Below are 23,113 nucleotides of genomic sequence, written 5' to 3' on the forward strand. Positions count from 1 at the left end.
GAAGAGAGAAGGAAACAGAAAGTGTTAGCAGCAGCTAAAATACAGCCTTGTGATGAGACCGTGTGTGCACCGCGTAGAGTTGAGGAGACAGATCAGCAACAGAATGGGGCTGCAGGGGGATCACAGCAGGGGGGTGCAGTTGTAGGACAAGAAACAAAGGGACCTGTGACTAGGGCAGCTAAACAAAAGTCAAAACAGATGAAAGAAAGTGTTAACAGTGAGGAGGATGAGCAATATCACGTAGCTCAGACGGGAATAGAGAAAAATCTATATCCAATTTTGCCTATGATTGAGGTGGCTAATCCTCGTGCAGGAGAATTCCTTAACCCACAGGATCCATTACAGGGTGCACATCCCCCACAGCTGTTGTTGTTTCGGCCATGGACGGAACAAGAGGCATTAGATGCCTGTAGGGGCGTATGTGATGTCGAGAATGACCCGACTGCTTATGCTGAACAAGTACGTGGGTTGATTGAGACATGGCATTTAAATGGACTGGAGGTGGAAAAGGTTTTAAAACTAACACTTAGACACCGATATCCAGTAGTGGTGGGCGGTTTTACCGGGAGACAAGTTAACCGTCAGCCCCTAGCACATAACTCTAATGAGCTGCGACAGCAGGTTGAAGCACTGATGCAAAGAGTGAGAGCGACTTACACTAAACCCCCAAGCCACGAAGAAATAAGTGCGTGTCGTCAGAAATCAGACGAGACGCCAATGGAATATCGTGCCCGTTTAGAAACGGTTTTTAGGACTAATAGCGGGCTTCCTCATTCTCCGCAGGCGGATAATCCATACCAAATACAGCTAAAAATGTGGTTAATCAGTGGTTTGTTGCCAAACGTGTCAGATTTCATAAAAAGAAACTGTGTTACACACCGTACCCTCACTGTTCCAGAGCTAATGGAATGGGCCGAACATGCTTATGAAGTCACTGAAAGAAAGAAAATAAAAACTGAGTCAGCTAATGTTAATGTATTGGCTGAGGCCATGGCTGCAGCCCTAGTGAGCCAACGCTCAGGGTTTAAAAGACAGGGAAAAAAGCCATATCGCACCAGAACGCCTGATGAGGAAAAACAAGCAAAAATAGATCGAGAAAAAAGACAATGTTTCATTTGTCATGAGGAAGGACATATGGCAAGAGATTGCCCAAAAAGAAAGCAAAAAACAGACCATACGTCGTTCGGGCAAACTCCTAGGCAGTGACGCCAGGACTGGCCGGAGGGAAATGTAATCAGTGACTCCGGAACAGATAATGAAACCTCAGAGTGTGACATAGCCTTTTTAGGGCAAGATGAGGATGCTGATCAATATGACAATGATTTACCTGCAGAATATGAACATCCCCCACCTTTAAATCCAAATCATTTTGTTGATTTCTCCATTTATGCAGCTGTAACATTAACACATGACAAATACCCAAAACGTACATTGTTGGTGGGACCAAAACAAACACCAGTCACTTTTCTGTGTGACACAGGAGCTGATGTTTCTGTCCTCCGTGATCAGGTGGAGGGCGTGGTCACTTCCAAAAAGGTTATTGGCATAGTGGGAGTAGGTGGAAAGCCTCAATATGCATGTTGGTCTGAGGAGGTCATTGTGCAAGATGAAGATGGTTCATATTACACACACCCATTTATTTTGACAACTGATTGTCCCTTCAATTTAATGGGAAGAGACCTCCTCAGTAAGTTACAGATCAGTTTAGTGCCAACGGCTAATGGAATAGTGCCAAAGAAATTTTTATCAGATACTAAAGAATCACTTATGGTGTTGCAAAGCCCAGTCATTCCTAATAAATTCTATACATTGGATCCAGTGTCAACAGGCCCTCGGTCAGTGGTTGGGTCTATGGAAGAACTGCGGGCTAAAATAGCTAAAACATTTGTAATTCCCACAGATGTACAGACACAGTGGCCACCACATGTTACAATGATCTATGTCAGACCTGATGGACCCCTGCCAGGTCAACCAGACTGGCTACGGAGACCAGACCTGTCCCCTGAGGGCAGAGCAGCTGCTAAAGCCTGGGAGGAAAAGTTTCTGCGATTGTCACCACAGAAAATAACATTGACAGACGTTTGTTGGTCTCCAGATGGATGGATTATAATCAGAGTGACGTTGCCTCCAGAGCTGACACCAATAAACCCCCCACGGTTTCCACATATATGTTTACAAAAACCTGCACATAAACAGTGGAAAGATGCAAATGATCTGTTGGCTGCACTTCCTGTCAAGAGTGACCTTTGGAGCAAAGAGAGACACAATGTGTTCACATACAGAGGCTCCTTTTGTGGCTTTGTGAAAAAACAAATGTTGAACTGGTGTACTTTGGCGCCCCCTGCTGTGCATTTGGATGCATGACTGTCTGTGTGCACTCTGAAATCAGATGACTTCCCTTCAGTGCCATCATGTCTGTGGGCTACATCAAAAACAGATGTTGGACTTATGACAACCGCAACATCTGTAACCATAGATCCAGCCACATCCCACAGGCCTCGAATTAGACAATATCCACTCAAATCAGATGCAAAAGAAGGAATAAAGCCTGTTATTAATGATTTACTGACTGCAGGCGTGTTACAGGAACATGACTCAGCTGAATGCAACACCCCCATCTTCCCTGTGAAAAAGCCACAGGGCGGCTGGAGGATGGTACATGATTTAAGAGCAGTAAATCAGGCTGTTAAATCACGAGCTCCAAATGTACCAGACCCACACACATTGTTAAATGAATTACGACCTCATCAAAAATGGTTCACTGTAATTGATTTAAGTAATGCATTTTTCTCCATTCCTCTTCATAGTACAGCTCAGGGATGGTTTGGATTCACATTTGAGAACAAAAAATACTCTTACACTCGCCTTCCACAAGGGTTTTGTGATAGCCCTACGATTTTTACAGCGGAGATTAACAGATGCATCAGCCACCACACGTGGCCAGAGACCACACAGATAATTGTTTATGTTGATGACATTTTATTGGCAAGTCCCACCAAAGCGGAAAATGAAACAGAGGCAATCAGGCTGTTCACACATTTGGCAAAAACAGGAAATAAGGCCTCATTGGAAAAACTCCAATTTACACAGGAAAAAGTAACATTCCTTGGACATAACATTTCAGCTGAAGGGAAAGAACTTACTACATCACGTAGAGAAGCAGTACAAATGGCACCAAAACCGCTTACCGTCAGACAAATGATGGCCTTTTTAGGCCTAGCGAATTATTGCAGGTCGTGGATCGTTGATTATGCTATCATAACTGCCCCATTACAGAACCTAATGTTAGATACACATCAAACTTTAAGCGCACCTTTGCAGTGGACACCTGAAGCGGAAGAAGCATTTACAAAAGTGAAACAAATCATAACAGGAACAGGGGTGATGGCGCTGCCAGATTACAACAAGCCATTTACACAGTCTGTTGACTGTAAGGACGGTTACATGACATCAGTACTACTACAGCAATATGGTGAGAAGCAACGACCAATAGCCTATTACTCTAAACGATTAGATGATGTGGCTAGGGCACTTCCCCATTGCGTTCAGGCGGTTTGCGCCGCAGCCATGGCTGTGCACGCGTCTGCTGAAGTAGTGTTGTTCCATCCTTTGACACTGTTAGTCAGCCATGCAGTTGACATCCTGTTAACACAAACAAAAATGTCATTCTTATCTCCTGCCAGGTTTTTACACCTTACTAACACCTTGTTGTCCCCAGCCAACCTCACTCTAAAGCGCTGTGCTGCTTTTAACCCAGCTACATTGATACCAACAGCTGACGATGGGACACCGCATGACTGTGGACAGTTAGTGTCGGTGACATGCAAGCCACGTCCAGATTTGACAGACATTCCATTGGAAGACGGAGATGTAGTGTTTGTAGATGGCTCCTCCTCCAAAGCACCTGATGGAACAAATCATACTGGTTATGCAGTAGTTACATGTGACACTGTGTTGAAATCAGGCAAATTGGCTGGAAATCAGTCTGCACAGGCAGCTGAAATCGTGGCCTTGACAGAAGCCTGTAGACTTTTCAAAGGCAAGAAAGTCACAATTTACACTGATAGCCAGTATGCTTTTTCCACAGTTCATGTGTTTGCTGCTCAGTGGGCTAGGAGAGGTATGAAGACATCTAGTGGTAAGCCTGTGCAACATGCCTCCTTGTTAAAAGACCTTCTTGCTTCAGTCCTCTTACCTACATCATTGGCGATATGTAAATGCAAAGCACATACTGGCGCCACTGATGCTGTCTCTCTGGGTAACGCGAAAGCTGATGTTGAAGCTAAAAAAGCTGCTTTTACTGAAGCACTTACTGTTCAGTTGTTGCCTGTTGATGTTGTACCACTTGGCTTGCCGGATGAAGTCCTGATTGATATGCATGCTAATGCTCCTGAAAATGAAAAAACAAAATGGGTTACTGAAGGTGCTGTTAAAAATGACTCTGGAGTATTTATGTTAAATGACAAGCCGTGTTTGCCTAGATGTTTGTTTGACGTCGTTGCTAGAATGAGCCATGGGTTGGCCCATGTCTCAACAGGAGGGATGGTAGACATAGTCAAACAGTCATTTCATATACCACTAGGACTCCAAACCCATTTTAAAAACTTTTGTCGTCAGTGTATCATCTGTTGCCGTCATAACTCTCAGGGTAATGTTAGGCCCCCTCGGGGTAAGACACCAGCTGGTACATATCCTTTTGAGGTTATTATGATGGATTTCATAACACTGCACACTATTCAGAGGTATACGTATTGTTTGGTTCTGGTGGACTCATTCTCAAAATGGGTCACCATAGTGCCCGCTAAAACAAATGATGCAATGACAGTGGCAAAGGCCCTTTTGACACGTATAATACCTCAACATGGCATCCCACGACAGATTTGGAGCGACAATGGACCCCATTTTGTTAACAGAGTAATACTCCTGCTGACAGAAGCCATGGGCATTGAATTAAAACATCACTGCTCCTACCACCCAGCCAGTGCTGGATTGGTAGAACGCAACAATGGTACCATTAAAAACAGATTAAAAAAGGCTGTAGAACAAACAAACAGGCCCTGGCCAGAGTGTGTTAACCTGGTAGAAATGTACATGCGCATAACACCAAACACACAGGGTTTGACCCCCTTTGAGGTTGTCACAGGACGACCTTTTCACCTACCCCTCACCAGTTCTAAGTGGGTGCAGGATCAGGAGGGAGAGTTGGATCCAATAACAAAATGGATGGTTAAATTATTCACAGATGCTGAAATTGTTAAAGCTAATACACTGCCTAGTCTCTCTTTACCTGTTTCAGATCCCCTGCGTCCTGGTGATTGGGTCCTCATCAAGGTGATTAAGAGAAAACACTGGTGTACTCCACGGTGGGACGGTCCTTACACAGTTCTGCTAACCACACCAACTGCATTTAAGATAGCTGAAAGGCAGACGTGGATACACCAATCACACGGGAAAAAGGTACAGAAACCCACCACAGCAGGTGCTACGCCCTAGTAAAACACAGAGATGGATCTGTTGTTCCTCCTCCTCCTCGTGGGATCCCAGGAAATGCTAGCAGGGGCTCTAAGCTCACCTTGGTATGATTACACAGGTAGATGCCCCAAGGGCCTTAACCTCGTTATGTGCATACCACAAATACCGGACATTTTAAGTGACGTTACAATTCCACTAGAGGCCCTGACTAATAAAGGCTACGAGCCATGGAAACATGGTAAGGACTATGCAAATTATGATTGGTACATGCAAGTCCTGAGGGCAGACCGAATATGGGCTGATCATGGTTGGTCTGAGGTACCCCTCCATACAAGCTACACCCCTATTACCTGGCCCATCACATCATCTACACGTACCGTTACAGCGGCATATCTGTCATTGCGAAAAACAATTGTCCAGAAACAAAACATCCTACTCCTAACCGTTAACACCACCGCGGTACCTCCTTCTTGTTTATTTATGGGATTCCGCCCTGACGTACAAGGAATAGATCCCATTTTTTGGATGGATATTTGTATTACACCTCCGGCCACTCCCGTTGTAATTAAACCACGCACGGACATAGTGTTGTCTCCTGAGGCTAAACAGAATATACGAGTTATCAATGCTAAACTCATGCCAACAGAAAAACCTGACTCGTTACTCGCATTACTGTTTGAGCATAACAATCACGTCCATCATCGTTTGCGCGCAAATTCTTGGTACCGTATGGTAGAACTATCTGCACGAACAGTAACTAATGATAGTTGCTATGTTTGCTCACATCTGCCGCATGCTGTAACATCCCCAACCTTGTTGTCTGCGTCCCTTCCAGCCCCTGACTCAAAGAACGTACTAGATTGTTTACAAAATAAGTCCATGATCTCGTGCCCTCCTGTTTTACCAGTGCTAAAGACCCTCGAACCCCTAGGTCAGGCTGCTAAACACCTAAACACGAATGATGTCCCTTGTGGTAATTATACTCACTGCTATCCTTTATGCGTACGATTTATTAGTCCACCAACTAACACCAAAGGTCTACCATCAGTAGACATAAACCATTGTGCTACCGTTCGGAACGTCAGTACGGTTGTCCCAATGTTTGCTAGAGACGGTGTTTGGTTGAAGTGCGGTGATAAAGTTTATCCTTCCCCTCCAACTAATATGTCAGCCGTTTGTGTACCAGTAGCAGTCACAGATGGGTCTTTCATAGTTCATATGACAATGCCTAGTCGTTCTCGTCGTGAGATTATAACCTTCACACCTCATGATGCAATATGGGGCTCAGATGTCCCTCACGAACATAGATATTGGTCAACTAGTCAAAAAGTCGTTCATGCTCTTTTTCCTAACATAGGCGTGGGTAAGAATTCCCTTATGATAGAGACCCTCCAATACCGCCTTCACATGCTTCTTAATGCTACTTTAGCTGTTAATAACAAAATGAATGCTAGAACAGCGGCCACCGCGCAAATGGCTATTCAGAACCGTATGGCCTTAGATACGATTTTAGCTTCCACAGGTGGTGTGTGTGCTATGGTGGGTGCTACCTGCTGTACATACATACCTAATAACTCCTCGGAGTCCATCGAGGACGCCCTGCAAACACTCCGCAACCTGGAAGGTGCCATGTCAGCTGACGAGTCCAATGTCCATTCATCCGGGTGGGACTGGCTGTTCCAAGGCTCCTGGTTCCAATTTCTGCTACGTCTGGGTCTCCCTCTTCTGGCTGTGCTGCTGGTCGTTGGTCTTGCCTGCTGCTGCATCGTCCCCTGTGTGAAGAAAGGCATAGACAACATGATCATCGGTGCTATGCAGGTCCAGGCTTCCCCAGAGTACCAACTCCATGTGATGGGTCTCTCCCCTTCTGCCCCATTGATGGACTAAGACCCTGCCACATCTTCCCATCACCACAGTGAGCGGTAAAGGTTCACTGCTACTGAGGGTCATGTGCTAGTAACCTCTGACCCTCCCTTACCAACTCCAAAAACACACTGAGACCTAAAGCCCCATTTTCGACACCATGGTTTTGGGTCATCATTTGTACATACACCCTGAACTGTCTCCAGATCACCGTGGATCAGAATCGATGTTCGCCCCAGCAGGGGGGGACGGTGGGGAATTTTTCCCGTACTAGCTGTCGGGTTTTCGCCCCACCTCACGGTGGTCATCCCTGTTGTTTTGGTCCTATGATGGCACCGGGTAAACCTGTGAAGACGCCCGTCTGCTTGATGTTTTCCAAACCCACAACAGGGCGGATATGTAAGATATGTTATAGTGTGTGTGGGTTTTTATTACTTTATTAGTTATAGTTAAATGATTAAACGATAGTTAGAATATGAAATTATCCATGATTAACTGTGTGTGTGTGTGTGTGTGTGTGTGTTTGCAAAACATATCCATTGTCCACCATAGCTGGTTTAAACTAGTTTGGGCCAGTGTGGGGGTATGTGACCCACTGCATGGACATATGAGCTGTTTCTCCCCCAAAGTTTTTGTGTTACCATATATGGTATTAACCCTGCACCCAGAGCGTTGTTGCACAGCCCCTCTGGGTGTGGTCTATGTTTTCTATAATAAATACCTAGTTCTGAGGCATCACCGTCAGAGCAATCCAACTTATATCGGACTTTTGTGTCTCTTTTGTTGGGTTTTTCTCCGAGCTGCAGCTCGCACCTCTCTGCCTCTGGTCGCCTTTTAAGTCAGATAGTGTTTTTCTCCTTGAGTTGTGATTGAGCAACGGTCTTAACGTATTTAGACCTAACATATCTTCTTCTCTCTCACTTGTGTTTACAGTCCGTGTCTGCTTGGCTGTGTGCGCAGTGATTGGCTCTGGCTGCACACGTGACTCTTGCTCATGTGAAGAGCTGTGCAGTGAAATAGATATAGCTAGTGCGCTAGCGCCCCCTCACACCCTGAGGTCAAAAGTTGAATAGGTTTCATTTCGGTGCCATCCAGAAGTGAAATAAAATTAAAATAAACATTTTGAAATGACCAAATTACGCCAAAATAACAGATACACACACTCGGGGTATTTGGAACCCGTTGACCGAGTTTCAGGTCGAACTCGCACCGTGTCCGGGAGATATTTGCTCCACACACACACATACACATCCACACAGGTGTCCCTTGCTTTTTAGTTAGACTAGTACAGTGCCCGTCGGAAGTATGAATTCATGTGGGAGCATAAGGGGTATATTTGCGGGTGCAAAATGTGGGTGCAATTTTCCTGGTTTAATGTCATCATTGTGGTTTTTTTTTTATCTTTCAGTTGTCTTTTTGTGCATTTTTTGTATAAATATTGTTTTTTGTTGCCATAGTAGTGTGATTCTGGAGTCGTTTGGTGTATTTTTTGTATAAATATTGTTTATTTTTTGTTTTATTTTACTCATTTAGTGTGTGTGTGTGTGTGTGTGTGTGTGTGTGTGTGTGTGTGTGTGTGTGTGTGTGTGTGTGTGTGTGTGTGTCTCTCTCTCTCCATCCATCTCCTCCGTGCGTTGTCTCTCGCGTGCGTCTTGCACATAATCCGTCGCAGGTTGTTAAGAGAGACACAGAAGTACCACGAAAAATAAACGTTTTGCAACACCAAAGTCGCAACTCTCTAAACGGCTCTGTGTGAGTTCAGTATTTTCATTCCGGTGTAGTGCACAAACGTGCATCAGCCGTGTGTGTGTGTTTACATTGTAGCTGCTAGCATCTTTCTCAGCACATAGAATAATATAAGAAAGACTAACCCTAACTCTAATAATTAAAAAAGGAGTTTAAAAATATAATGGTCATTATAATAAAGCAATAACATTAATACAGTAATAGTACAATTATATAATAATAATAATAATAATAATAATAATAGCAATAACAAAAGAGAATCCAGTAACTGTAATACAATAATAAAAACAATAATAAACATAAAGTAATAAGGTAATAATAATAATAATACAATGAGAATACCAGTAACTATAAGATAAAAGAATAATAAAAAAACAATAATATAAAAATAGCAATAACAACAATACAGTAGTAGTACAATTAGATAGAGATATAATATCAATAGTGAAAGTAGTAATAGTAATGGTTATAAAAATAATAAATAAGAATAGCAATAACAAGAATAATGTAGTAGTACAATTAGATAGGGATATAATATTAATAGTAGAAGTAATAGTTATAATAATAATAGCAATAAAATATAATGAGAATCCAGTAACTATAATACAATAATAAATATTAAATAAGGTAATAGGAATGATAATCTTTGATGATAATACCAGTAACTATAAGATAAAATATTAATTAAGAATATAAAAATAGCAATAACAATAATACAGTAGTAGTACAATTATGTAATAATTATAGCAATAACAAAATACTATAATGAGAATCCGTTAACTATAATACATACATACATACATATAATACTACAATAATAAAAAAAACCAATATAAAATAATGAGGTAATAGCAATAATACAGTGAGAATACCCGTAACTATAAGATAAAACAATAATAAGAAAGACTAATATGTAGTCACATCATTCATCTCTCCTTCTTTGGATGCAGCGTCGAGGTGTATTACCTCGAGCACCATGTGATAAGCATTAGCTTAGCTTAGCTTTCTTAACTGCCGACATTAGAACTTTGTGCATGTTAACACGGACTTTGCGGGTTTTTCTGACTTGACTTCTCCAGCGTGTGATGCTCTGCTCCGGAGTAAAAGCGTCACGTGCTTTTGTTTTGCTTATGTGGTGAAAATATGAGCGTTTATAATGCTGTGTTCACGGAAAAACATGCATGTTTACTTACCAGAATAGTACGTCTACAAACAATAATCATAGTGGAGCTGTAATTATAAAATAAACGTTAATTTGACCGTTTTGCTACACCAAATTACTCTAAAATAAGATTGATTAACGTGGATGCCGATTTTTTCTTTTTTAGGTGTGTCGCAGTTGATCACTGTTCATCTGTTTCGCCTTCAAAATGGATGCCGGAAGTCGTCTCTCAACATATGGTGCGCTAGCGCCCCCTCACACTCTAAAATAACAGATACACACACTCGGGGTATTTGGAACCCGTTGACCGAGTTTCAGGTCGAACTCGCACCGCGTCTGGGAGATATTTGCTCCACACACACACACACACACACACACACACACACACACACACACACACACACACACACACACACGCACACACACACACACGCACGCATCCACACAGACGTCCCTTGCTTTTTAATTAGATATTAAGACTATTTATTCCTTCTGTTAATGAAGGTAATTTCTTCACATAAACCCTTATGCTATGGTAGCTAATAAAACATCACACAGCATTATTCATTTGAGCTGCTGTTGCCAGCCTGTTATATTTTTGTATCAATGACCCTGTGATGGACTGGAGCCCTGTCCATGGTGAACACCCGCCAGCACCTGATGGCAGCTACAGAAAGGCAGGCCCTGAAAAAGTAACAGTAACAGAGTCAGTATCATTGTTTTCTTGCATCTATAATGATGAAAATTGTGCATTAGTTTTAATATTTTTTATAATACTATAACAATACCAATATCTTAGCCTACTATTTTAGAATTAATAATTTTACTTTTTTAACGAGGAGTATCTGTACTTTCACTCAAGTAAAGAAGTTGAGTTCTTTGTGTACCACTGGGAGTGGTGCAGGATGGGTAATGAACCTGTAAATGTGTGCTGATGTGCATGTTAAAGAATGTAATGTGTGTATTTACCAGAAGTGTGAAGGCTTGTCCCTAATTGGTGATAGTGCGGTTTGTCACACGTGGATCTTTCCATCCGGTGATTTTATCAAACAGAAAATACACAAATGTTTTTTCCCAAATGACTTTTATGTGTGGCATGTTTGGCATTTCACAATAAAATTGATCGAAGCGTCACAGGTGACGGGAGCAAAAATTGGTTGCATAAGCTTGCAATTCACTTTGGAATGTAAGTAACAGTCACACTGAGTGAAGTGTTTGTTCCAAGAACACAGATCACGTGGGGATCTTTGAGTGCCCCCCCCAGCCCCCCCCCCCCCCCATGGTCAGTGGGATATCAAGGTAACTTGTCTCATTTTAAGATATGAGCTATTTCTGTTGGCTCTATAATACACATTGATTCATTAAGAATGCAGTGTTGTACCATTCTCCTCCAAAGGGTTTCTTTTCACCAACGTTGATCAATAAACCAGAGACGCATGTTGCACAACAGATAACACAACAATTAGGCAAGGACGATTACGTTGTAGTTTAGCACAAGCACAAACATCCAGCTTTTAATTTAAAAAGAGCTATGCACTAAATGTACTGGAGAAACTTTACAATATGGATGAAAGTCTTTATCTTTTTTACAACTAAAGATGTTGCATTACTTTGTTAAAGGCTGGTTGTTGCAGGTCATGTAGGCTTTTGATAAGTGGTATTTTCCTTTCGGGAGGACTTTGTGAAGGAAACATGGATTGAGAGTTTTTTTAACACAACATGATTAGACTTGTTAGTCTTTGCTCACAAAACAAGCATCTGTTTGATCAGCAGCCTGGGGGCTGAAGGAGATGATGTGAAAATATAATGTGTAGATTGGTGACAAACCTTTAAAAAGTGACAGAACTGCTACAAACACCAATCACATAACCAGAAAATGTGTTTTGATCAACAAAATGACTCCATTAAAGTTTGAGAATATTTGATTTACCGATGTCGTGCTTTCAAAAGGGAGATATCTTCAGTCATACATCCAAAATGTAAACCTCGGGGGGAATTCTTCCTCCTTTTGTCATCCTTAAAAGGTTATAGACCTTGAGTCACCCGCCATGGAAGGTAGTTGCTCCACACGCCCCCTCCCCTCTGCATCCACAGTCTATATAATAGCTGCATCCAGTGCTCACAAACACAAATCAACAAGCAAGCATGAGGATCTCTACTGTGTGCATCCTCCTGAGCTGTGCAGCTGCAGTCTGCTGTGTGCCTGTTCCGCAACCTGAGGAGGACAATGAAAGCTTTGCAGAGGTAAAGATCAATGACCATCACGTTATTAGATATTGCAGCTCTAAGATAGATATTTCATGTAAATCCAACTTTTCTTCCACAGAACTACCTGAAGGCTTTCTTTAACCTGACAGAGCAGAGAGGTCCATCCTCCAGGCGAGGCATCAACCCTCTGACCAAAAAACTGAGTGAGATGCAGAGATTCTTTGGCCTCCGCATCACTGGATCTCTGGATAATGAAACAATAGAGATGATGAAGAAGCCTCGCTGTGGATTTCCAGACGGACCCATCTCTCGGTTCTCTACATTTGGGAGGAACCTGAAGTGGGAGAAAAACAGCCTCACGTACAGGTGAGTGGAAAGAAGAAGAATGTGTGAAAGAATGGGTGTACAGTATATCTGTATATCTGATTTTGAGGCCTTTGTACCATGTAGGATTGAGAATTATACACCTGACATGGTGAGAACAGAGGTGGACGACTCCATTTACAAAGCTCTGCAGGTTTGGGCCAAAGTCACTCCTCTGACGTTCAAGCAAATCCACAGCGGAACAGCTGATATCATGATTTCCTTTGGCCGACGATGTGAGTAGTAATTCCACTTTATTCTCAATCTTCTTCTTATACTTGTGAATAAGAAAAAAAGTGAAAAATACTGTTAATTAATCTTTAAATATTCCTCAGCTTTAACCTTGTGGATTAATATTATACATGGATAAAATCGACCTGGTCCACTTGTAATGCTTCGAAGGATCCATTTGCAAACAATGGGTACAAGCATTTCTTTATGAAAGTCAATTAGTAAATTTTAATAACAACATTAACATTAAAGGAATTTAAGTCACTCCTAAATTTTCAAAATGTTTAAATGGGTGTAAGATACTAAGGATGTAAAGTTTTGACAATAACTAAATAAATAAAATAAAATCTAGTTCATGAATGTGATTTTATTTTTTATTTAAATACATGTATCTTGTTAAAAAAAACAAACATGTATTTTATTCAAATAATATTCTTATTTAATTATATTATGTAATAATAATATACTAAGTATATGTGTAATGTGCAGCTTCCTGTCCAGGAAGCAGAGTCCTCCAGCTCTTCCAGTAAGTGCCACACCTTACACCTCATGTCAGCGAGGCTGTGGTAACCCCGACACGATATGTTTCATATTAAAATGCTAGCTTTTTCTCATAAATATAACCGATAATGAAATGAATATGGTGATTTGAATTAATTAATTTTTAATGAGTGATATCAGGGACATTTTACTATGAGTGAGTTAATAATACGTTACAAACTCCACGGTCTCTTTATTGGTTACATAATAAATCCCTCTGTGAGTAGTCTGACATGCTCCTGCCTGCAGCAGTTGTTGATCAACCTTGCTGCAGATTACAGGCTTTGATGCATCCATACACATTTTTTCCCAGGGCTGTTTACTCACATTGCAATGTAACAATGAAAAATACACTGTGTTGTTGTTAACAGCTCATGGAGATTATTACCCCTTCGATGGATCTGGTGGCACCCTTGCACATGCCTTCGCTCCGTCATCAGGCATCGGAGGAGATGCTCATTTTGATGAGGACGAGACGTTTACTCTTCACTCAAGCCGAGGTGAGTCTGAGACATGCTCTGCTAATATTGGGATTATTTCCAGCATTCCAACATATTTAGTACATGTAATCTCCTTTTTTTACTTCAGGTTTTGTTCTCTTTCTCGTTGCTGCTCATGAGTTTGGTCACTCACTGGGTTTGTCTCACTCTGATGATCCTGGTGCTCTGATGTACCCGACATACTCCTACAGGAACCCTGACACCTTCGTTCTGCCCCGGGATGATGTGAACGGCATTCAGTCCCTCTATGGTTGGTTTGTGCTTTAATCCCTGTGTGACTGTAATAATGTGATTTCATAGAGACAGAGAGTGTAACTCTGTTCAACCTTCAGGTCCAAATCCTTCCAAGGATCCTGTAGTCGGCCCTACCCCTCCCACCACGCCCGATGCTTGTGATTCCACCATGACATTGGATGCTGTCGCCACCCTAAGGGGAGAGATGCTCTTCTTCAAAGACAGGTATCCAAATCCATGCATGTTGTAAAATGTCAACCTGTATGTGTCTTTTACTGTAAACTTGAACTCATGCCCGTTGTTGCCCCTGCAGCTTCTTCTGGCGTAGCTACCCTCAGAGTAACACCCCTCAACAGACGCTCATCAACAACTTCTGGCCCAGTGCTCCAAACAAGATCGATGCTGCTTACGAAAGCAGACGATCCGACAAAATCTTCCTTTTCAAAGGTACATTGACTGTAAATAACATAAAGCATTCAACCAACATCACACCTAATCACAATAAATTATTGCTTTCAGATAGTAAAGTCTGGGCCTACTCAGGCTACACCCCAGTACCCGGGTATCCTCGAGACATCAAAACTTTTGGTTTTCCCAGACGGGTGAGAAAAATTGATGCTGCGCTCTACGATGACGAATCTGGCAAAACACTCTTCTTTGTGGGCTCTGAGTATTACAGGTGAGTCCTTTTGTTCATAAATCCATCTAACTGATTTGTAAATCTCATTGTTGAACACATGACTGCATTTACTACTTGTATACAACGTTAGATTTTAGGGATCAGTGGCACATGTAGCATTGATGTCACTATTGTGTACTTGGGGAAGTGTTGTTCAACAGTTTGTTTGGTAGCCTGCTTTCCCTGCTTGTCTTGTCTGATTAAAGGTAATTGTTGCATTGTTTGTTTCAGCTACAATGAGGGTACAAAGAGCATGGACCGTGATTTTCGGGGCAGAGTGGAGAGGAAACGTGTAGATCAGAAGTTTTCAGGACTGCTAAAGGCAACAGCAGCTTTTCAGTACAGAGGTAAGAAGTGTTGATTGACCTGAAATTGGTTAAAGTCTGACACGTATGGACTTTCTTAACCTACCTACTAAGTCTGACATGGTGGTCCCCAAAACAAATTCACAAAATGACAGAAAAGGATACAAAATGAGTCAACAAAAAAAACACACACACACACAAAAGGAGAACATAAATTCACAATGTCAATAAAATTACACAAAGGACAACAATAATACAAAATGCCAACAAAATTAGGAAAAAAAAAGGCACATAAAAAACACCCTAAAGGACAACAAGAATACACATTATGTGACACCAAAAATATACAAAAGGAGAACAACAATATGCAAAATGTGATCTCTGTACAAAGTCCTACTTAAATGGCAATGTAGTGCATATCTATCATGGAGGATGACCCAACTGTAGTATTGATCTCTCCTTTAACCTCAATAATAGTCAACCTAAAAAAGGACTTTGTGATGATTTCAGGAAAGCATTTTTTGGTTATAAGAGTGTTAGTAACATTACAAATATATCACATATACATAGTTACTATTTAACAATGTCCAGTTTTCCTGCTTCTAAGCTAAATATTTTGACTTATGCAGCATTTTATTTTTCAAAACAGTAAAATCTCAAAATGAGAACAGACACCACTTTTCATTCACACCATATTCAAAACAGTGCCGGAAAGATACATCTGTAGCCACAGAAAAGAGGTAACTAAATTGTGAAAAATGTCTGGTCACCACTAAAAAGTCCATGCATTGCTTTACATTCATATTGCGTCAAACAGAATGAGCAAATTATACTAAGATTGGCTTAGTCATCCAATAAAAAACTCATAGTAAAATCTGCTTTGTAGAAAGTTTATTATTATTTCATGAATTATTCACCTTATGCAGCAAAAAAAATAATGCTAAAATATTTTAAATGAATTGAAACCAATCACTTTTCACTAACGACTTGAAGTGATATGAAGATATTGTGTTCGTGGTGAGTTAGGAATGTGGTTAGCAAAGGAAAATAATCCATTTATTAATTCCTTCATTGTATACTTGTACTTGTGATCTGCTCCTGTGGTGCATTCAAGGAGCATTCATGTTTGAAGTGAATTTCTGTGGTTTTGCTAATGTCTAACAGTGAGACTTTGTCCTGCAGGCTTCACGTACGTCTACAACGGGCCCTACATGTTTGAATACAGCCTGAGGAGCAGCAGGTTGTACAGAGTGCTGAGAAACTCCTACTTTCTGCGCTGCACCAACTTCTAGGCCAGCTCAGCATCACCTGAGAGCACAATACAAAAGAATGCACAAACCACAAATGTATGAATGTTCTAATTGTTTTTATCGTTGTTGTTTATTTAACTCTATATCACTTTTATTAATAAATGTAATCATATCAAGTAAGATATTAATAAAGTCAACTATTTTTCATACTTACACTGGCGTCTTATTCACATGGATTTTCTTAGAGACAAAGTGAAACTACTAAAGTGAATAAACAAAAAGAACCATTTGAGTATTTTTAGTATTTTATTACTGAATTTATTACTATGATAAATATATGATGATATTAAAATGTATTACCACTCATCAAAAAGATTAAAAATCACATTGTTCTGAATCTAACTCATGTATTTAATTTTCAAAGGTCTAAGTCAGCTTTGAGATAATAAACAGGGGTTTTATTGGTGAAGGAGAAAAGCATTGCTACTATAGTAATCCATCAAACACAAAATGCTTCTCGTTTGACTTGAGGAACCACCATCACCACTTAAAAATAAGCTGTGATCCAAAATATGGGATATCTAAAAATTTCAATAAACATTTGCTTGCAAAATATGGTGCAGTTTGATGTAAAACGTGCCGAAAAATACACCTTGTTTCACATTGTTCCACATGTTTTCAGCCAAAATCTCAAAACAGCAAATCATATAAAATGATCAAATTAAAGACAAAAGGTTTATCATTAATGATAGATAAACACGTAAAACCTCTCTGAAGAAAATGTAAGTACCACATTCATTACTTCTAAGAATAGTCAGATTAGACGACGCTGTGCTACAGAAAAAATCTTCAAAATTACATTTACAAGAATTTTTTGTTTTTGTTTTTATCATGTAAATCAGTGGTTCCTCAGTAGAGCCATGGTCTGTAGACAGTTTAGTGCTGGGCTGCAAAGAAGAAAAAAAATTTTAAAAAATGAATTTAATTGTATTTGTATGCACATTCTGGTAATTTTATTTTTTTAACATCTCCTTTACTTGACTGCACTTTATTATACCCAATGCAGTAGCGAGGCACGTGGAGCTATACTGCGCAGCTCAAGGCAGTATTAATAACTGTTATATAAGTGTAGAAACTCTTGTAAGCTTTCAGGCATGTTAAGTTGTCTTTTGTGGATTAATAAAATAAATAGAAATACCATTTAACCATCACTGGAAGCAAGTACTGATTATCACAATATGGTAATGTACGTACGTCTCTTTATCCCCACGACCTGGAAAAAAGGAGCAAGCAGGTCAGAAAATGGATGGATACCCCTTCATTCATCGTCAAGAAAAAACCCACGAGGCAGAACTTTTAAAATCTTGTTTTTGATTATTTCTCAATCTATTTCTGTACTTCATGGTCAGCCTCAAAAGCCTCTTTAATGTAAAATAACTTCTTTGAAGTATCTTTGTAGATATATTTTGTCTGGGCCTTTGTATAACATGTGTCATTTAAAATGAATAGATTTTATAAATGTTATATTGATATTTATGAGGTCAGATCTAAAAACAAGTACCGGTACCCAGACTTTTGCTCTGTCCTTAGAATACGTTTCTAAGAATGCATTCTCTTTCAGTGTAGCACAGTGTAGGACTTTAGCTGCACAGCAATAGCTTGAGACAATCCATACTACTGTATATGCATCACACACACACACACTGGAAAGGTCACATTGAGCCGTGTGGCTGCTGCCTGTGTGGACATGAATGTATCTGTAATCTAGTTATTCTGTTTTTGCTTTAATTGGGTTTCTGTTGTTGCTGTGCCAACTCTGAGTTGCTCTGCAATTTTCAATAACAAACAATTCAAACTTCAATATTTGATTTATTTGCCCCAAAATGATTGTTTTATAAATATTGTAATTACAAGGGTAGCTCACAGTCAATGATTGACATAAAGATGGTAAATATTCTTAATAATGTCTTTGATTTCATTTCCTCATTCTTTGATTTGTTTGTTCATGTATTTGCCCATTCATAAATCACAGATAGTGTTTACTCGTAAGGTTGCCGTACAGACAACCCCCGGTGCGATTAGTACGTTTACCGTACGTTGTACACGTGCTTAAGGTTAGGGTTAGGTTTAAGGTTAGGTTTAAGCCTAAATCGCAACAATTTTTAGTGTTAGGTTTACAATTAGGTTTAGTCACGTGACTGAAACTGGCCAATAAGGGGCGCTGCGTATGGATAGAATGTCGGGATATTGATGTGGCAACCGTACGTAAAGCAACTGCCGTAATCATACCAGCTTATCAAGTGGGCTACAGGTTTGTCACATAAATAACATCACTTTAGATGGATGGATAGATAGATGAGTTGGAGCTGTTTCCTACTCTTTGCCAGTAATAATAACAGCTCCTAACCCGAAGCCATTATATAACAGATAAATACAGACATGCAAAGGTTATCTCATCAAAGGAATGTCTTAAACAAACTTTTTTTTTTTTTTTTGTTATTCATCATTTTGTGCCAGATCTGATGTTCGTGCACGTCCTTGCTCATATTTTCTCCCCTCTTCAGTGCCCCCAACCCTTTGACAAAGGATGGGCCTGTTCAGACATTCAGAGGAATGTTTGATTGCCCAGTCATGCATCCTTGATACTCCTCCACCCAATCCAAAACACAGGGAGGGAATATCTTGAGCCACAGACATATGGGTCATCACAGTCCTGTAGCAAAGCAGAAGGAAGAACAAACACAGAATCTTGGAGTCATGGATGCTGCACTGGCTGTTAAAAGTGTGACGGTGATGATGGTGATGGTGATAGCACTCTGTGGAGCTGTGCCTACTGAAACACTCAGTCAGGAGGAGCAATCCAAAGCCCAGGTAAACATCAATGCAGAGACAGAATGAGAAGGTAATGTGTGTAATTATGTAACATTGTGCATACTAAAATATGAATACTGTTGTTGTACATGGTCATTTAAAAGCTGCATTTTGTGGTTCGTTGCAGTGAAATGTGGAAAAATCAGTACTAAAAAATACAAAAATAAATAACAGAAGAGTTTCCTGACTCTGAGTTGCAAAGATGGCACTTTTTGAACTTGCATTATAAAGATGAAGAATAAATGTTTCCTCACTTGTGGACACTTGTGGACACTGTTGAAGACTTTACTTTTCAGAAAAGCTTTTAGTTTAACTGAATTTTCAATTTTCATTATCCTTTAATGTTGCTGCTCTTAAGATGTTTATGCACCCATGTTTTATTATTATGACGTTGCACTTGTATTTTTACCACAAACCTGTACAGTACTTTGTGATTTTATCTGCAAAAAGCACTTTATAAATAAATTACTTACTTACACTTCTACTGCAGTGCATTTTAACTCCAGATTTGATAGCAGTCTGTTTTTCTCATACAATACAGCCAGATAACGACAATAAGCAAGGATATTTCTATGTGACAAAACCTGTGAGACATAACAAAGGCATGTCAAGTATTCTTGACTTTACAACATTAAAACTTTGAAAATGTGTCTTTTGCAGCAAATTCCATAAGAGCGATAGTGTGAAAATACATTGGCCGCCCCCTCCCAACCCCGGACACAAACTCTGTCAAACTCTCCTCTCTGGCAGGAGGTTTATTATTATTATTATTATTATTATTATTATTATTATTATTATTATTATTATTATTATTATTATTATTATTATTATTATACTGTTTCTGGTTTGTTTTTCGCAACATCCTAGAAGTCACATTCCTTGTATTATTTAAACTCAACTTGGCAAATAAAACATTTCTGATTCTGATCTTGATTCTGATACAGCAATGTGAGATTCCAGACACTTAAAGTGTTGATTTTGGAAATCTTTTTTCCTCAACCTAATATTCTAAGCATTGTGTATCTTTATTTCATCCTGGAGGCACAGCAGTGGATCAGATTCGGAACTTACTTTCCTTGCAAAAAGAGGAATTTTAATGCAATTTTTGTTTTTTTAAAACACATACAAGCTGTTTTATTATGTTGTTTTTTAACCAGAACTAGATTTTTTACCATCTTCCCTGATTACTCATTGTAATCCAAAAACCAGTGCTGTACATTTCAAGCATCCTGTTTGTCTTCCTGCTTGCTTGTCCAGAGCTATCTGTCACGATTTTTCTCAGACGTTGGAGTCAGTCCCCCAAACTCTGTCCTGCGCAGCTCTTTGGACTCTTTTGAGGACACCCTGAGAAAAATGCAGGAATTTTTTGGTCTGGAAGTGACGGGTCAGTTAGACTCTAACACTTTAGAAGTGATGGATCGACCCCGCTGTGGCTTTACCGATGTCACCAGATACAGCCACTTTGAAGGCAGGCCAAAGTGGGACAAGAGTATAATCACATACAGGTGACTTCTGTTCCAGGTTTCATGAAGAGCAACCATTCCTTCACCCTCTTACAATAATTTAATGCTGAATGTTTTCAGGGTCACAGACTACACAACAGACTTGAGTCATCGTGAAGTTGACACTGTTTTGGCCAAAGCTCTGAAACTGTACAGTGATGTCACTCCTCTGGTTTTTAAGAAGATTGACAGCGGCACTGCAGACATCATGATCAAGTTCAAGGCTGCAGGTGATGTTTTATCAGTGGATACAAACTCTCCATCATCTCCTATTTGCTTTTTCTATGTTTTCTATGGCTTGTGAGACATTGATTTAAATAATCCAACAGCGTTTTATCATCACTCCTTTAGATTTTTCTGTATTATAATTCTAGAAATACTGTGTTAGGGCCATTTTTGCCACAGCGCAGAAACTTAGAACAAAAGATGAAACAAATGTCCACGTTTTCCTCTGCTCTTACTCCAAAACCAGCCCATGGAGATTTTTCTCCTTTCGATGGTCCTCAAGGTGTCTTGGCACATGCATTTTCCCCTGGAGAAGGTCACGGAGGCGACACCCACTTTGATGAGGATGAAACTTGGACTCAAACCTCAGAAGGTGCACATGCACTGAAATGCTACAAATCTAGTTGTCTCAGTGAATTTGAATGTATTGATTATTTAAAAGGAACAATGCCCATTAATAAACAGACATGCTGTAAATGAGCCAGAGTTAGACAAAAGAGGCTTGTTTTCAACTGGTGTCCTCTTCATCTGTGATGTTAGGTAACCATGGTAACCTAATCTGTGTGTTTATCCAGGATCAAACCTGTTTGTGGTGGCAGCCCATGAGTTTGGCCATGCACTGGGACTGGCCCACTCTCAGCTCCAGACAGCATTAATGTATCCCACATACCAGTATGTGAATCCCAGTGGGTACAAGCTCCCAGATGATGATAAAAAGGGAGTGCAAGCTCTCTATGGTGAGATTTGATTATGTCAGAATGAAATAAAATAAAGTACATCACTTTAGACTGATCATCAAATCAGGTAACTCAAACATTGTCATTTTTAATTTAATATGTAATGGCAAAATATGTTGTACACCTTCTTAAATTTTGACTTCTCTTCTAAAGGGGTCCGAGGGACACCAGATTCACGTCCAAAGCCACAACCGAGGCCCACATCAGAGCCTTTACCAGACAGATGTGACAGAAACTTCAACTTTGATGCTGCCACTTTAATTCAGGGGAATCTGTACTTCTTTAAAGATGGGTAAGTCTCATATAAGTTGTTTACATTACATTATGTTTGGTAAAGCTTTATTAAAGTTGAATCACTGCTGTCCTTTTGTGGTTTGTGGTTAATTTGTCAGAAATGTCTGGAAGAAGAGCAGCTCATGGGGCGGAATAAGCATGAAGAAAATCTCATCAGTCTGGGCAGGAATTGACAAAGTTGATGCTGTTTATGAGTACAAGACAAATAATGTTGTCAGAATCTTTAAAGGTACAAAAAATGACTTTGGTTTGGTTAAAGATTAGCCAAAAAAGTTCAAACAGATAAATCAGGGAATGTCCATTTTATATCTGTTCCACAGGAAATCAGTACCGATCCTTCAGAGGAAACGCTGCACTACCAGGTTTTCCCAAATCTATCAGTCACTTTGGCTTCCCATCGTCTGTCACCAAAGTAGATGCTGCGGTTCATGTGTCGTTCACTAGCAAAACCCTTTTCTTTGTCAACAACAAACTCTGGAGGTAAGTAATGAGGAATAGCTTCAGCTGTGCATTGGACACAAAATAATATTTGCTTATTTTTTTATTAGTTATGATGAAAGACGAGGCAGAATGGATCGCGGATACCCAAAGTTTATTCACCGAGAGCTGCCTGGGATTGGCTCCAGAGTAGATGCTGCATTTGAGAACAGAGGTGAGATGTCATTGGAAGATCGATTTTATTCTAAATGTTTGGTACAACGCTAATAATCTCTCCTTCCATTCAGGTTACCTGTATTTTACAAATGGACCCAGACAGACTGAATACCACTACTCACGAAGACGAGCCCTTCGCAAGCTGTTGAACAATAGGTGGATGGACTGTGAATAGAAAAGAAAAATAAATAAATAAATACAAATACAAAAACATAAATGCTGTTTGCTGTAAAATACTAAACAAGTTTAGTGTTCTTTTGAACAAATTTGTAAAATC

The 23,113-nt window shown here is 40.0% G+C and overlaps 2 protein-coding genes and 1 long non-coding RNA gene across 7 annotated transcripts; 2 read left to right on the forward strand and 1 right to left on the reverse strand.

Moving 5' to 3' along the window:
* Positions 1-3,158: 3,158 nt before the first annotated feature.
* On the reverse strand, positions 3,159-7,290 carry LOC114475209 (uncharacterized). Its single transcript, XR_003675441.1, has 5 exons — positions 7,040-7,290; positions 5,288-5,416; positions 4,314-4,390; positions 3,724-3,904; positions 3,159-3,642 (listed from the first exon to the last, which is right to left on the reverse strand). It is a non-coding gene; the product is annotated as an uncharacterized LOC114475209 (long non-coding RNA).
* A 5,091-nt stretch (positions 7,291-12,381) lies between these two features.
* Positions 12,382-16,766, forward strand: LOC114475199 (collagenase 3-like). Its single transcript, XM_028465861.1, has 10 exons — positions 12,382-12,487; positions 12,570-12,817; positions 12,902-13,050; positions 13,957-14,085; positions 14,174-14,335; positions 14,418-14,544; positions 14,633-14,766; positions 14,839-14,998; positions 15,230-15,345; positions 16,486-16,766. Exons 1-10 carry the CDS (start codon positions 12,389-12,391, stop codon positions 16,593-16,595), a joined length of 1,434 nt encoding a protein of 477 aa, XP_028321662.1. The 5' UTR covers positions 12,382-12,388; the 3' UTR covers positions 16,596-16,766.
* Positions 16,767-19,167: 2,401 nt separating this feature from the next.
* On the forward strand, positions 19,168-23,067 carry LOC114475197 (collagenase 3-like). Of its 5 annotated transcripts, none has more exons than XM_028465860.1 (11): positions 19,169-19,455; positions 20,085-20,180; positions 20,679-20,929; positions 21,008-21,156; positions 21,399-21,524; positions 21,727-21,888; positions 22,042-22,180; positions 22,281-22,411; positions 22,503-22,662; positions 22,731-22,834; positions 22,908-23,066. In XM_028465860.1, exons 3-11 carry the CDS (start codon positions 20,778-20,780, stop codon positions 23,009-23,011), a joined length of 1,227 nt encoding a protein of 408 aa, XP_028321661.1. In that variant the 5' UTR covers positions 19,169-19,455; positions 20,085-20,180; positions 20,679-20,777; the 3' UTR covers positions 23,012-23,066. The 5 variants fall into 5 exon arrangements, with proteins under 5 accessions (XP_028321659.1, XP_028321658.1, XP_028321661.1 ...); XM_028465859.1 differs by having other exon boundaries at positions 19,169-19,424; XM_028465858.1 differs by lacking the exon at positions 20,085-20,180 and having other exon boundaries at positions 19,168-19,455; positions 20,682-20,929.
* The last annotated feature ends 46 nt before the right edge of the window (positions 23,068-23,113 follow it).

Source organism: Gouania willdenowi, chromosome 14, assembly GCF_900634775.1.
Source record: "Gouania willdenowi chromosome 14, fGouWil2.1, whole genome shotgun sequence".
In the NCBI taxonomy this organism is placed as follows: domain Eukaryota; kingdom Metazoa; phylum Chordata; class Actinopteri; order Blenniiformes; family Gobiesocidae; genus Gouania; species Gouania willdenowi.